This window comes from Rhopilema esculentum, chromosome 18, assembly GCF_057945365.1.
Source record: "Rhopilema esculentum isolate cy_ngs chromosome 18, ASM5794536v1, whole genome shotgun sequence".
Taxonomy (NCBI): Eukaryota; Metazoa; Cnidaria; class Scyphozoa; order Rhizostomeae; family Rhizostomatidae; genus Rhopilema; species Rhopilema esculentum.
Genome location: NC_142832.1, coordinates 1,975,126 through 1,990,160, shown reverse-complemented (window position 1 = coordinate 1,990,160; position 15,035 = coordinate 1,975,126). Strand labels below are relative to the sequence as shown.

General features: G+C 35.8%; 1 protein-coding gene across 2 annotated transcripts; it reads right to left on the bottom strand.

Annotated features, from left to right (window-relative positions):
• Nucleotides 1–769: 769 nt before the first annotated feature.
• LOC135696739 (serine/threonine-protein kinase Nek1) lies at nucleotides 770–14,041 on the bottom strand. Of its 2 annotated transcripts, none has more exons than XM_089113713.1 (17): nucleotides 13,860–14,041; nucleotides 13,076–13,153; nucleotides 12,477–12,564; nucleotides 10,612–10,662; nucleotides 9,797–9,832; nucleotides 9,381–9,492; nucleotides 8,505–8,632; nucleotides 6,807–6,908; nucleotides 6,149–6,228; nucleotides 5,735–5,827; nucleotides 4,973–5,133; nucleotides 4,288–4,505; nucleotides 3,528–3,579; nucleotides 2,835–2,898; nucleotides 1,806–1,889; nucleotides 1,537–1,655; nucleotides 770–1,183 (listed from the first exon to the last, which is right to left on the bottom strand). In XM_089113713.1, exons 1-16 carry the CDS (start codon nucleotides 13,940–13,942, stop codon nucleotides 1,565–1,567), a joined length of 1,521 nt encoding a protein of 506 aa, XP_088969839.1. In that variant the 5' UTR covers nucleotides 13,943–14,041; the 3' UTR covers nucleotides 770–1,183; nucleotides 1,537–1,564. The 2 variants fall into 2 exon arrangements, with proteins under 2 accessions (XP_088969839.1, XP_065072303.1); XM_065216231.2 differs by having other exon boundaries at nucleotides 771–1,193.
• Between the last annotated feature and the right edge of the window lie 994 nt (nucleotides 14,042–15,035).

The window sequence follows — 15,035 nt, the reverse complement described above, 5'->3', positions numbered from 1 at the left end:
AAACTTTCTGTAGCAGAAATACATTATGATCGAGAGAAAAGGTGACACTGGTTAAACTATATCGACCAAATTTGTGTAGAAAATCAACAACTAAGAAATTCATTCATGGCCACTTTAGCTAGGAGCGACACTGTTGCCTAAACAAACATTGATCAACTCCCCCACTCTGGTGTCAACATCAAGTGACAAAATCAATAATTAATATCTTAACGATCTAGAGGATATATTGAAGGCTAGCAAATAACAAAGAGGACTTACAAGTAATCGACATTCAACAAAGGAGCCTCAAAAATCTATAATATTTTCTTTTTGTGTACTCATATAAAAAACTGCTCAATGTTAATCCACAAAGTGAATATTTTTGAAAAGATTAAATATAAATCAACCTTCAAAATGAATCTTTAATACCATAGGCGTAGACTTGCATTTTTTTCAGGGGGGAGGGGGGGCTCAAAAAATTAATGACAATTCCTAATGGCAGCTGCTATTATCACGTCAGCAAAGATCGCACGTTGCTTTCCTCTGATGCTTCCAGCCTCTCTGAAGGATTGGCCTCGAGTTGGATCTGACCTTATGTTCACAATAATTTCATACTTTATTTTGCTGTAAACGCAATTATCTAATGCAACAAATCTTATGCGTGAAACCAATAATATAACAAACTAATCTAAAAATTGGTAAAGCACTTACTTATTTTCCAGGGGGGCTCAGGCCCCCCCGCTTGGTTTTCGTCAGGAGGGGCTGAAGCCCCAGAGCCCCCCCCCCAAGTTTACGCCTATGTTTAATACTGAAAAAGCCAATCTCAATGGCACAAACATTCTTAATAAAGAAAATTCATACCCAACGCTGCATGAAGATCTTACAAACTGTGCTATTCAAACCAAGAACAAAAACAGGCAATGAAAAGAATCCTTTTTCTACAATTTTAGTATCATTCATTTCAAAATATCAGCAACCACTATAGTAAATATTTACACACGCCAAAAATATCTTTAATACTCATTAAAACCGGTTAAACAAATTAAGAATGTTATCAGACTTCCGTTGAATCTCTCTTAATTTCCAAACAGTATATAACAGTGGACCATGTAAAAATGCCTTATTTCCGAGTAGCGGATGGTACTCCTTTGGTAAAACCTGTTTTGAAAAACTTTGCTAGCCAGCACTCGGATCTTCTTGAATTCTGCGATGATATGTGAAAAAAATTGGGGAACACTTTTTAACCCAAGATATGAAGTGAAAACAACATAAGAAATTCGAGGAAAAATTCAAGAATAGATATTAGCGTACCCTGCTTTTTACATTAGAAAGACCAACATAGGTATGATTCATGCTAAAAAACACAAATTACAGAAGACTCATTTTTGAGTATGATCAAAAGGTAGCATTGCAATTATTCTTCATATCTCTAGGCTCTCTTTATCAATTAGAGTTCAATCTACATAGAGGGTGGTTGAAGCTTCATTAACCAATTGGCAGGCCCAACAATAGATCAAAAACTGAAGTGTTCAGAAAATGTATGACAGCCAACGGTACCTTGCCATCCCAATGGTTAACTTGACTTTTACGTTGTTTCTGTATCCCTTATGACGAGCTCGTTGACGAGGAAACACGTATCAAGCATCTCTGAACCAGCTATTCGTTGAAACTCGGACCTAGAAATGATGAAAGAACCATTAAATTTCAAAATCCCAGATCTAACCAATTAGTCATAGTTAATTGTCTCCTGCTGGTTGAAATTAGGGTCTTTTACCCTAATGCCAGGGTGACAGAAAATCTCAAAAGGAAAAAGAAAGTAGTCTCACCCAAGAAATTCTTGGTCATGTCCAACTTTGCAAATTTGTTCCACCTTATTGAACATAGTATTACCAAGGTGTTCACGACAGTGCCTGAAAGACACACAGATATTGCAGTAGTTTAAAACAAAAAATTGTGTAGAAGTGAATTTATACTGTGGGACAAATGAAAATAGGACGGTTTCAAGCTTTCAAGCTCCAGAGTTTCAAGCTTCAAGCTCCAGAGTTTCAAGCTTCAAGCTCCAGAGTTTCAAGCTTATCGTGCAACCGTAATGACACCTTAGAACCATTGTGTTCCAGGTTAGGAGGGTTGTAGCCCCCTGGCCTTTTTATGACACTTTTACATGTTGTGTGATGTTAATGTTGTGGCATCAAAGATGAAGGAGGAAAAACTACCATGAAAGTTTTAGAACCATCCCTCCACCCACCCCTAAACGTGCTCGGCATCCCTGTGTTCACCATATTAAAACGTGTACAACTCTGTCAATATGGCACTGAGCACAGAAATCTTCACTATGACTGCATGTTTAAAGTTTGAAATAGCACTTTTTTCAGAAAATAAGGGCGATCTTTCTCAGATCATTCGAAAACCTTAGCTGACCTTCAACAAAACACTTCTTGAAGCGTTTTCCTGACCAACATTTTTTAGACTTTTCAGAGATATTGGCAATAATTCTTCTGTATGCTGCCCCTTTATCTAGTTTGAATACAAACTAAAATCTCTGTTTTAGAGTTCAAATCAACTGCTTACCTAATATTTTATTTGAAGGACCATCGTCAATGTATCATTGGCTTTGTGTAAAAGTGTCATATAAATGTGAGTTTCCTAGTCGTATACAGGCAAGACCGTAGAGCACATTACGGACTGCAAGGGCTTGACCTTTTTTGGGGGAGGTGGAGGCTAAACACGCTAAAAGCCAAGAGTAGGGCGCTTTGTGTATGGTTTTAGCTAAGTACTCCTCAGCCCCCCTCAGCCCCTCTCAGCCCCCGGTTTGGCGGTCCCTGTATACGGGTTAAAACGTAAATTTATAAACTTACTCTCGTAGCATTGCAATATTTGAACTTCCATCACCTGGTTGATCATCCACAAAATCTTCGTATGCTGGAAAGGCAAAATAACTGTCATTACAAGAAAAGCTACGTCGTAAGCAAAAAAAGCACGACCGTGGAAAAATATAAGAAATATGATACTGATATGTTCACAATATTTTTCTATAATCAAAAACTTAATAGCAACTTTTATCAGCTAGATTCAGGGGCAACTTTTTGAGTATGTCTGTTTTTTGTAATTCCGAGGTGGTTTGTCGTAGTCTTAAAGAAAAGTTGGATAAATAAATGTGGAAAATCACATTATATAATAGAAGTTCTCTGATAAATTTGATTGTATTATATCTGGAGGATATCGTTTCCTGCTTAGATGTCTAAGTGATATATCTAGCCATGAAATTTTTTGCCGATAAAAAAATTCACATTAAAACAATGTTCTTAAGGGCATCGTGAGAGTAAATTATATTTTAAGGAAGGGGCGAAACGCTGAAATTTTCTTACTTATTTTCTTTGGAATTCACCGACACACTATGTGCTTTTGGAAGAGCTATAGCGTTTAGCCTTGCAGCAATTGCGCTTCTGAAAAAAATGCTTCCTTTTCCGTGAAAAAAATTCCTTTTCAAGTCCGACACTTTGAATAGCTGCAGGAAAAATTGTATAACGACAACAATATATCAAAAGTACCTTCTTGTCCCTGAAGTACATCTTCAGCGTTATCTAATAAATCCTCAATCTCCTGAAAAATGTTGAAGATTAATCTTGTCATTTTAAATTAAACTGTCATTAGTCATCCAGGAGGCAGATGAAAAATGCTTGAAAACTATTGCAATATAATGATAAACAAGTGACCAGGACTTAAACGAGCGTGGAAGGGGGCAGGGTGTCAGAAGGCCCTATATAATCACTTGTGTAGTCTTCCAGATGCATCCATTGACTTATGATCCTCATTATCATCAGTTTATATTGCGATCTATCTCTTTCAAAGCGAAGTTTCATTCTCTATGATTATCTAAAGCCCATTCAAACAGTTTTTTTAATTTTTATATTTTCATATTTCCATATCCATCCCTATGCTACTTGAAAAAAATGAATTTTATCGCCTCCATGGAACATTTTTTTAAAGCTACAAAATTTTAAGTGTAAGTGACCTTCACGCAATCGGCCGCAGGTGCTGGCACGTTTTTCACTGACATAGCAAAATTAATTTGCAACATTGATTAGGTTTATCTAGTCAGTCTTTTTTGTGTATCGAAAAAATGGTTCTTAGGTTATAATTTTAACCAATCTCTTTCTCTAAAATCCTCCATTCCTTTCCGTTATCGTCATTCCTTCTTTCGACCTCCATGTCTTCCTTGGTCAATCTCTCCCCAATATTTGATGAACATTCAAACCCGAATTCAGATTCTCTAACCATTTTTGTAAACAATATATTGAAGCAAAATACCTGTTCATCTTCTTCGCCGAGTTCCTCAAAATCATCTGGATATTGATCAATAACCCCACTTTCATTCGTATTTTCCTTCTCATCTTCGTTGTCACTCTCTCCCAGGTCATCCTCGATTTCAACTTCGTCAAAATCATCAGAATAATCAGAATCGCTCTCCTCCACAAAGTCATCCGCGTAGTTACCCGTATCCTTTGCTGACATTAAATTTGATTTATCTACAGAGAGAAAAGTTACTTGCTACAAAATTGTGGGATTCACCTTCTTGCCAGTTCAAAGTTACGCTGCTTATACCTTTGATAAACATCCCTTTACACTACATACAATCATTCCCCAAAGTACCAAGACCTTTACACTACATACAATCATTCCCCAATGTACCAAGACCTTTGGCAGGCATTGTATGTTGGCCTTATTGGAAGAGTGGGGTCGAACAGTGGAAAACCGTAAAAGAGAAGAGAGGGAGGAAAGAGGGTCACCCTTCTTCTAAAGTCTTTTACTCCTTGAATGTGCTCTTCCACAGTTCGACTTCATTCCTTTCTGAGGATCTGGTACCCTGGGTATACGATACTAAAGAATGGAAGTTAGAGACAAGTTCGAAAAAGAAGACACAGGGAAAAACTAGAAAACAAGGAAGTTAACAGAAAAAATTCAGGACATGAAAATTTCTACATCTACAACATACCTTCCTGGGCGATTTTCGATGAAGGTGCTGCTTCTTTATTTTGTGGCATGCTTCTTAAGCCAATTGCAGATTGACACCGCTTGCCTACAGAATTTGGTCTGAGTTCCCGGTTACTTGCAGCCGAAGACGGTCGATTCTTATTGTCCTTAAAACGTTGATGTCTAATAAAAACCGAAAGATCACACATAGCAAGTACTTCATTAGCCTATATGGTTACTTTATGATGAAGAAATAAGATACGGAAACTCCCGAGCCGTAGAATTGAGTCATAGATCTAGGACCAAGTATGTCTGATCTAACACGAAACTGGTACTTTCATGGACTCAATGAACGTACCTCTGAACACTGGAAAGAAATAATCACAAAACGTGCAGATAGCTGCGAGTAGGTATTTTGCAGCACAAACACAGATCTAGAAATACCCCTGTTTTCTTAATACCATCACATCCCTAGCCCTACATTGCATGGTCCCATTATTTACTCTCCCTACCTAAAGAGATAGGATCCAAATAGATCATACTATATCTTTGTCTTGCTTTGCCTAGTAAAACCTCATGCCAGAGGGTCGTTTGTTTGTTATTTTCCGACACCAGGGTTTCCATTTTCTGTTGTTTTTGTAGAACATGCCCCTGAATTTTCATTTCATTTCGATTTTTCAATACAGTGGTCTTGTCAATCGAGAAACCCTTATTTTCCAGGGAGGTACCGTGAGTAAAACCTTAAAAAATAACAGCAAAGAAGATGACAAAACTTTTTACCAACCTGACAGTAATTTCTTCCTGTCGATGTTTGTATTCAGTAACCATCTTGGAAAGTTTTTCGTGAATAAAAGGGTCGTTGAGAATGGCTGTAGCGCTGAAAGAATGCTAAGGCTTTCAACAAGAAACCAAATTTTGCTCATTTGCCGGATGATAGATAAAACATTAACTAGACTATGAAGAAATTGTTATAATCCAAAGCGGAAATCGTGAGGCAAAGGAGCATTAACAAGTCCTGCTACCTTGTACTGAATTCCTGCTAATGATTTCAAGACATCTTTTCTTGAGAATTTAATAAACTCATCCATAAATTTTATAAAAAAAAACCAGATACTGAATTTTCATACAGACATAAAAAAATGGTGCAAAGTAAAAATAATTAGAAAATAAGTTTTAAAAGATTTTGATCAGCATTTACCTTGGTCTGTTGTCTGGTGACTTGCATAGTAATCTGGTCATTAAAGTATTTAACTCTCTTGAGAAATTTCCAGAAATTGGCTGTGGAGAATTTTATAAACTATGGTTATTTACATTGGAAATTACATATGGTTATTATTTACATTCATTTCCCTTCATTTTATTTCATTTTGACACACGTAGGTTGAAATTTGTGTAGCTGTGTTCGGTTAAAATTTCGGTTTTTGTAGAATGGCATAATTTCTACGTAGAGTAAAATTTGAAATGTAAATTTAAAGCATTTCAACCAAGATTAGCTTAAATACGAATTAATCTGTGATATGTGATTAAGTAATACAATGTGAACAAAGATTAAACACGTTCGTAGAAACTTGATAGCTTACTAAAATCTAAACACAATCAAAAAGCCTTATAATATAATACAAAGAAAATACAACACAATTTTAAAGATTACAAGACTATCAATCAATGATTCTTTCTCAAATTTTCAAGTTTGCAATAACAGTAAGGGCTTTCAAATTTCTGTTTATTCTTGGATTTTTAAGCTATATCTAGGTCCTAAATGCAGCAATGATGCAGAAAAAGTTCATATCAGGCCGCCAATTCATAGCAAAATATTCATAGCATGATTCAAATTCATAGCAAAGTATGATACATACTTCATAATTGCAATTGACGATTTTGTAGTATAACGAAAGCAAGCTTGTGGCCTCAAAGGCGTAGTTTAACATGCACATTTCATACAAAACACAACCAAGGGCCTAAAAAAGAAAACATTAAACTGTGTAATTATGTCTCGAATATTATAAAGTATTTCAATAAGATCCTATCGCACATTAATTGAAAGTGTGTTGAAGAGTTGAGTGAAAAGAAAAAAGAATCTCTAAGCATTTAATGGATCTAGAGAGATTCTTGACTTCTACATGAATGTGTGAATGATACCCAAATTGATATTTTTTCAGTAATTCGCAAAGGGTTCTGCTGTCATATGATAACATTTTTACGCATTTTTAGGTAAGATGTCAATATTCTTTTATGAGAGGACATTGTGCTGAAATTGAATCTGTTTTAACCGCGTTCCAGGCTGAATACAATGCCCTTTTTAGAAAGTTAGACGAAAATACTTTTGCCTGCAAAAATTTTTCACTGAAGAGAAAGTTTACAATGAGTGAGAATTTTTGTAGTCGAATATTAGTTTCTGTTTTTTTTTCAGTAACCTGTAAACAGTACTGAACGTTGAAATTTTTTAGGTTTGGTTTAAGGACGGAAATTTGACCTAGGCATAAGTCAAGTTTCTTTTCAAAATTCTACGAAAAGGACAAAATGAAAGACATTGATGCAGGGGAACTGATTTGCTTAGCATGAAAACTAAATTTCTGGAAATTAAAGAGCAATTTCTGTAATACGAACTTAGGAAAACCTTATTTAAACTAGAAAGAAATGTTGGGCCAGAACTTCATTCATAATAAAACATTGATCTATAGAAGACCAACAGAGGACAATAGTAGTTCTAGTTGCGATTTTAAATCACAATTTATGACAATGGTGTATCGCTTCTAACAAATTATTGCAACAAATTGTGAGGCGAAAAAAGGTGGTTCAGTTTGGCAAAATGCAAGATTTTCTAACCTTATGATTACCGCTTAATTTCAAGGTCACAACGATACTGGATATATTTTATGAACAATTTTCGGCGGTACAGAGCTTGAAAATGGCTTTGAAAAAAGCAAACATTTAATAACAAACTACAAGCATTTTTGTCTGACACTCCTCTGAGTATAAAACGTCAGAATAGGATGCTGAGAATAGGAAGGGTATGAAAGGACACGATAGAAAATCGTTTTAAAGATACTCTGAGGAGTGTCAGACGAAAAAGCTTCTAGTATGTTGTGGGATATATTTTTTTTATTAGGATGCTCCCAGTGGCGGATTTAAGGGGGGGTGGGTAACTAGGAACAGTTGCCCCTCCCTCGACGAGTTGAGGCAAGTATGGCGCCCCTTTTTGGAAATTGTGCGCCCTTTTGAAGAATGAGAATCAGGTGAAAAAGTTTCTGAGACCAATAGGCTAATTTTCTTCAAGGATTACTTCAAAGTTATGTTGTTTATTCCGAAAATGGATCTGAAATTGTTGTATACAGAGTTCTTTCGTCATCAATTTTTGAAAATTTTTCAGCGCCCCCACTACAAACTGCCCTTCCTTCAAGTTTGCTCTGGATCCGCCCTTGGATGCTCCTGTTAACATAATGACACTTGGCAAGCTACAAACCATTTCAAGGAACTTTCAAACATCAAGGATGGAAGGAATGAAAATAAAATGTCTTAAAACCGCCTTGCAAAAGAAGAAATTTCATACCCACCCACATATCTGCTTTTGAGCTGTAGGGTGAATCTTGACACATTTCTGGGCTTAGATAACATGGGGTGCCAACACAAGTCTGCGCCATGTCTACAGTACTGTCCATTACTTTAGAAATACCAAAATCACCTGAAAAAGCAAGCAATATAATGAGAAATAAATCAGCTCAATGCAAGGAAGCATATTTATGCAATGCTTCGTAGATCAACTAAAGAATAACATCAACTAAATATTTATGCATAGATGTCCAAACCAAGTCCAATGTTCCTGCGATCAAATTCCCATGTTCAATTTTTTTGGTCTTCTTTGGTAAAGATATAGAAACCAAACAAATATTAAGAGCATATTAAAGGGAATACTAGGCAAAGTTACTGACAGAATGGTAGACTAAACCACTTTCCACTTTTGCCTAAAAAAACGTCAATTTGCTTTGCAGAAAGTGGAGGGGCCATGCCTCCGCCCCCTCCGATTTTACCGGCCCTGAGCGATTTTTATTCTATCCTGAGATCAGGCTCGGGGCTCTTGGGTAATGTCACTTATCTGGCGGTATTTACTAATGAATGTTTCACTCTTTAAAGGGTAGGATACGAACAAGCTTTGTGGCTCTAATCGAAATCAAGGTTCGGTTACCAAAGATTCAACTGAAGTGAAATAAAACAAAGCTAAAAAGAGAAAACCCTCATGAAAACAATCACTCTTTGCTTTAAAATGAGATGGAGAGAGGGGCCAGTCTTGAAACAGATCAAGGCGTTATTCAGATTTTCTCAAATAAAAACACAAACGATAATAGATAAATAAAGTGCAGATAACAGTTAAATAAGAAGGAATTAGATGTCAGAGAGACAACTGTTCAAGAAAAATGGAAATGATTGCGTACCTAGCTTTGCAATTCCATTCTTCATAAGAAAAATATTTTGAGTTTTAATATCCCGATGCAGGACTCTGTTTGAATGGAGGTATTGAACAGCCATGACTACTTGTACAAACCACTGTAAAACGAGAAAAGTTATAAAATTAAAGAATCTCGGTTCAAAAAGCAAAAATCATCACCATCTTCTGTTATTCCTGGAAAACTGATTTGTTGAAATCAAAATATTTGAAATGGAATAGCTAGAGCTATTTGCTCTGGTTTTCCAAAAAACAATGTTAAAAGGCTTTCCTAAAAAAATTTCACGAATCACATATAAAGAAATGTTGTGTAATGAAGAAAAATTCTAACTTATTTAAAGAAACAGTAGTGGAATTGCGAATATTTAACGAGAATTGATTACATAACAATAACGAGAAAATAACCTTGATTATTGTTTCCTCTTCAAGTTGAACCGATGCCTGAAAAAAAGCCAACATTCTTATCGTGATAATAGAAACAATCATTTGATTTCCTCAAGTCATATCAGTTCAAAATCCTAAAAATTATAGCTTTCTAATTTACCTTTGAATTACAAATAAGCTCTTTACAAAAAGAGCTTATTCTAACTGAAACATAGATGGGTATCCGATTACTCTGTGTAGCAATACAAAAATAAAATAGAATAAAATAAAAGTCAGTGAACAATTTTTACAGGCCACACAGACTCTAAGGTGCGGGCTCTGTAGAGTTCACCTCGACCGGAACACCTCGTTCCTTTACGTAACCAACATATAATTATATGCATAAATTTACATAGAGAATTAAAATGCTTATTCTTGCAACCAGAACCAGGGTCGCCGCCAAAAGGGGGTATGGGGGCACTGTACCACTTTGCCTGTCGGCATATTACGTATATTTGCAGGGCAAAAGAAGAAAATGTTTTCTCACCTTGTAACATTTTTTGCAACAATTGTAACGTATTAACATTTCTGTTGTAGTTGAACTTTCAAAGTATGGCACTAAAGTATGAATTTTTGAATAGAAGCGCATAAAAGCAACATATAAGTTTATTTATCTTATGACCACACTCTTAACGAGTGAGGCAGGCCCTTTTTGTCGGCAAAATCATATCTCTACCCCTCCGAAAAAAAATATTTTTTGCTTCGCCCCGGACCAGTACAAAGTAAATTACAAAACTGCCTAAGTAGCAGTACTTGCCCACTGTACGAAAGAAATAAAATACAAAAATAAACCATACCAGTTTGGCCTCCTGAATTTTGTCATAAATTGATCCACCGTCACAGTAATCCTACAAAATCCGTTGCTTCCATTATCAAAATTTGTCATTGAAAACAAAGGTAATTTAAACATCAACTGCAAATTTAGAGTGACACAACATTCTCTCATCCAAGGAAGCTTCGACTAGGGGCTGAGGATGTATAGCCCCCTTAAGTACCAAGTCTGTCAGAAAGTTATGGAAATTCTCCATATTTGTCAGAATTTACAGGAAACACATGTAGAATTCACAGGAAGCATCTTAAGAACATGTTCTTCTCGCTGTAGTAAGAATTGAGGCATGGCAGACGCAGTCTCTGAAGAGAGACACAAGCTAAGGCCCTCGTTCGGGTTTCGATTTATCAATCAATCACTATCATTTTAAGAGACTCTTTTTAGGAGACTGGATTGAAAAAACGTTCTAAACTGGGCAATTAATGTCTGTTTACCACCTTGTAATCCTGATTGCAGAATGTCCTGCTCCTAACTTTGATCTGAAGCAACTGTCCTTGATAGCGAAATCGAAAAGAATGATGCCAGCATTTCGCAAGCTGATTATTTTACTTTTTTCTTTTTATACCAAATAAAACAGATTAGTAGTAGTTAGACATGATTTCGATTTATCCTAATGCTCTATGGGCCTTATTCAAGATGCATAAGAGATTTAGAATAAAGAAAAGTCACTCGAGACTGTTTGGAATTTTACGAAATCTGTCAAGCAATAAATATCTAGAAAATTCGAAAAGCTTAAGTTTGTTTTTCCAAAGAACAATGACGATAAATGTGTTGAGCCTCCCTCTAATTATTAGAAACGTCAATAAAAAGCTTATCTTTGGCACTAGCTTGATACGGTGCTTTATCTTTACCATAGGGGGATGAACGATGAAACGGAATTTATATCACACTCATTATCTGACACGTGGAAAGGATAAGGTTCTCCAACCTCAACGGATTAAAATATAAAATGCAATACAAAAAAATTCCCCGCAACAAATCTGATTACTGAAATTGCATAAAGCAGGTGCAAAACCATGCATTTTGCTGTTTAGAACAGAATGGTTCCAAGTTTGTAGCTACATTAGGTTACATGCTTAATAAGACTATCCAAAAGCTGGTATCAAGACCAGGAACACCAGAGCACATTTTGGGGTGGGGTAGGGGCGTTGGTTCTAGACAAATAAGCAAACTTTTAAGGTAGTTTTCAAACCATCTATCTTGTTGCCCCAACAACCCCCCCCCCCCCACCCCCTCACCTCCGGTGCGCCTAAATGACAAAGCAGGTCAAAGAAAATGCAGTTGTTGTTCTTGTTTGTATAAATGTGCATGTAGTAAGATCTAGGTATCTTTCGCTTAACAAATTTTTACTTTTTGATGCCTGCTTCATGATGTTACAATTGACTAAGCTAATAGCTACTTTGCTTACAGTCACACAATCAGTTACAGTTACTTAAATTCTGGACCCAGCTATTCATAATTGTTCAATTCAGCACTTTTTACAGTCACACTTCATTCACTGACAAATTTTCAAGCAACATTTGTTATGCCTATAGTAGGAATTCAATGTACTAACAGTACTGAAGGACTATGCTAGAAAAAAGAAGGCAGCAAAAGAACTTGCAGTTTCAAAAATAAACATGAATGAAAATCAAGGTTTTAATTCTGTATTGCCTTTTGATATTATCAATTTATTACCACTGACACGCATGTATGATTTTCAATTTACTATGATATAAATAATGAGAACTAAATAATAACAAACAAAACAGTTACTCTTACACACAAAATGCCTTTCTCTTAAGGTTAAATTTCTTTTTAAAATGCAGAAATTAAAGTTTGAAGCTGAGTTACCTGTAAAATGCAGAGGAATTCATCTTTTGGATCAAAAAAAGAGTCATGAAAGACAACAATGTGTGGATGTTTTAAGTTCTGTAGAATTCTAAATGGTGAAAAAAGTAAAATCAATAAAAAACCATCATTTTATGGGTGCAATTTGTCTATCTTATCTTAAGGTATGCTCTTGTAAAGAAACAAGAATTTCACTCTCCTTTTGGTGGTATTCTCTGAATAAAAATATTCCATACTTCCATCAAAGTAAAAAAGATTTAACCAATCTAAACACTGGACTCAAGATAGGCAGCAAATAGAATATTTTGGTATTTGCCCCTCAGCAAAAACATTTGTTGTGGTACAAGAGAAGAGGACTGAGTTGTGAAATTTGATCATTGACCTGGAGTATGGCCAATATTTCAGGTACGCTTTCCTCAAGAAAACTTCCTTTTATCTAGATATGACTTGTGAACAGAAGTGTTCCATAATATTGATAAATGTAAATTTAGTGTGCATTTGCCATAATCTGCAGGGTGGCCTTGAATGTATAGGGAAACTTAAAATATGTGGAAGTTTTCCAACCTAGGTTGTAAATAGCAATAATTAGCAAAACTACATACTTTGCTTCTCTCAAAACATTTTCCTTTGTTCTTGATGGTCTTGATGAATCAAGCTGTATCTCTTTCATAGCAAACAACCTGAGCAAAAAGATATAAACTATTTTTCATACATTGAAAGCTGACACCACATTGATTCTTGAAACACCTTGAAAAGAGTATATTTGAAATGCTTTGCTTTCAGACAAAAGCTTAACATCCTACTTCGCAATTATAGCAAAAAATCTTACAACCCAACGTTTTCGACAAAATTTACGTACACTATTTCGAGTCATTCTTACCTAACTCCCCTTTCAAATAATTAACGGATGAGAACAGATATTCCAGATACCTTTTAAGGAAATTGATCTAAAGGGTATTCTTTACGTGGCAAAATCTAATCGTAGTTATACCAGTTAATTAGCAGGCCCGTCGGAACCGGGGGCTGGGGGCTGGAGCCCCCCCAATAATTGTCAAACTGTAGTATGTCTCCCTTATAACAGTGTACTGAATGAAAAGGAATACAATGGGGAGCCCCCCCCCTCAATATAGATTTCGTTCCAACGGCACTAATTAGTTGAGTTATAAACCCAAGAAAGTGTAAACTGACCCCAAACCCCCATTCACCATGAGATCAAACTAGAGACTACAATTAAAAATTAATTACACTGCTACTTCCAGTTGCTACTTACAAAACAGATACAATGAAAGAATTACATAAAACAATCAAAATACAGCTCGGCTGACAAACACATTAGGAAACTATAAAAAGCGCGTAAGAAAATAGGGATACGTCTAAAAAAATTACCTTCCATTTTCCTTTTCTTTGACCAAATAAACAACAGCACATCCACCTTGACCTAACTTTTTCAATTTTTCATAGTTTTCCATTCTAAGGATAGATTCTTAGCCGGGTCGCGTCATCCTTCATACATGTTGTCTGTTCATTCTTTCCCTTTGACAAACGCGTCAAGCAAAATAAAGGACATTATGAATCAACCTCGCTATGAAGAAACAAGGAAGTTAACGAGAACAATTCACCCAATTGTTTGATGCGTTGCTATGGTTCTATACCAGTGTTCCGTGTCTATCCTAAAAGTAGCCCTCCTCATATTTTTACAGTTTAATCTTACTTTCATCTTCTTTGAAGTGATAGAAAAATGTAATTCCTATTATCCGAGTCAATATTAGGAGGTTTTAGATTTTGCAAAATGTGCAAAATGTGCAAGCGGAGATGAAATGCTGTTTGAGCAATCTACAGTATTAATTGTTCCCTATACAACATCGCAATTAGCTGGAAGAGATTCTGACAAGTTTTCTCGCTTGTATTTTGCTGCAACATGTTACGAAATGGTATCCGAAATTTGACCTTTTGCAGTACGAAAAACGTGCGACCCAAATTTTAAAGAAATACTCTAATAACACTCAGTAGAATTAACAGTTTTGAGTAAGCGAGCAGAAAGTAAGTGTTTCCAAGTTCGCCTTACTGAAATCTTACAGGTTTGTGCAAAGAAAAGCCTTTTTGTTGCAAATATATTACAGATACTCCTATCGCCACAGCTCAGATTTTATGTTTCGCAGTGTTCGATATGGCTTAAAAATATGAAGAAACGAAAGGGACATTAGCATTTTTTATTTCCATTACTATACCTTGATAAATTTTCCATTATTTCCCACCCAAACGGTCATCTTAACGCTTTTATTAAATTTTCTCTCGCTGTTTGAATTTCGGTTTGCTATAAAAAGTTCATAACCAGTAAATTTAAGTTCAGGCTGACTGTTTTTAATTTTTTTGAAACTCTGAGGCTGTATTGTGCTTGATTTGATCTTAAATTAGTAGGGTGCGGGCAGTGTGATTGCTAGCTTTTATGCTCTAGGGAGGTGCTCAGGCCTCATTTGCCAACAAAGTGAGCGAAACAACCTCAGTTGCCGAAAAGTTTGAATATTCACCGAAAAAGCTAAAAATCCTCGTTTTTGAAATTTT

Bases quoted from the DNA above. Each gene is read 5' to 3' on its own strand.
- LOC135696739 (XM_089113713.1), bottom strand. From the start codon at position 13,942: ATGGAAAACTATGAAAAATTGAAAAAGTTAGGTCAAGGTGGATGTGCT. The intron at 13,154-13,859 runs GTAATTTTTTTA...CTTTTTGCTCAG, and splicing joins AAAGAAAAGGAAAATGGAAG to GTTGTTTGCTATGAAAGAGA. The intron at 4,506-4,972 runs GTATGTTGTAGA...TTCTCTCTGTAG, and splicing joins ATCGAAAATCGCCCAGGAAG to ATAAATCAAATTTAATGTCA.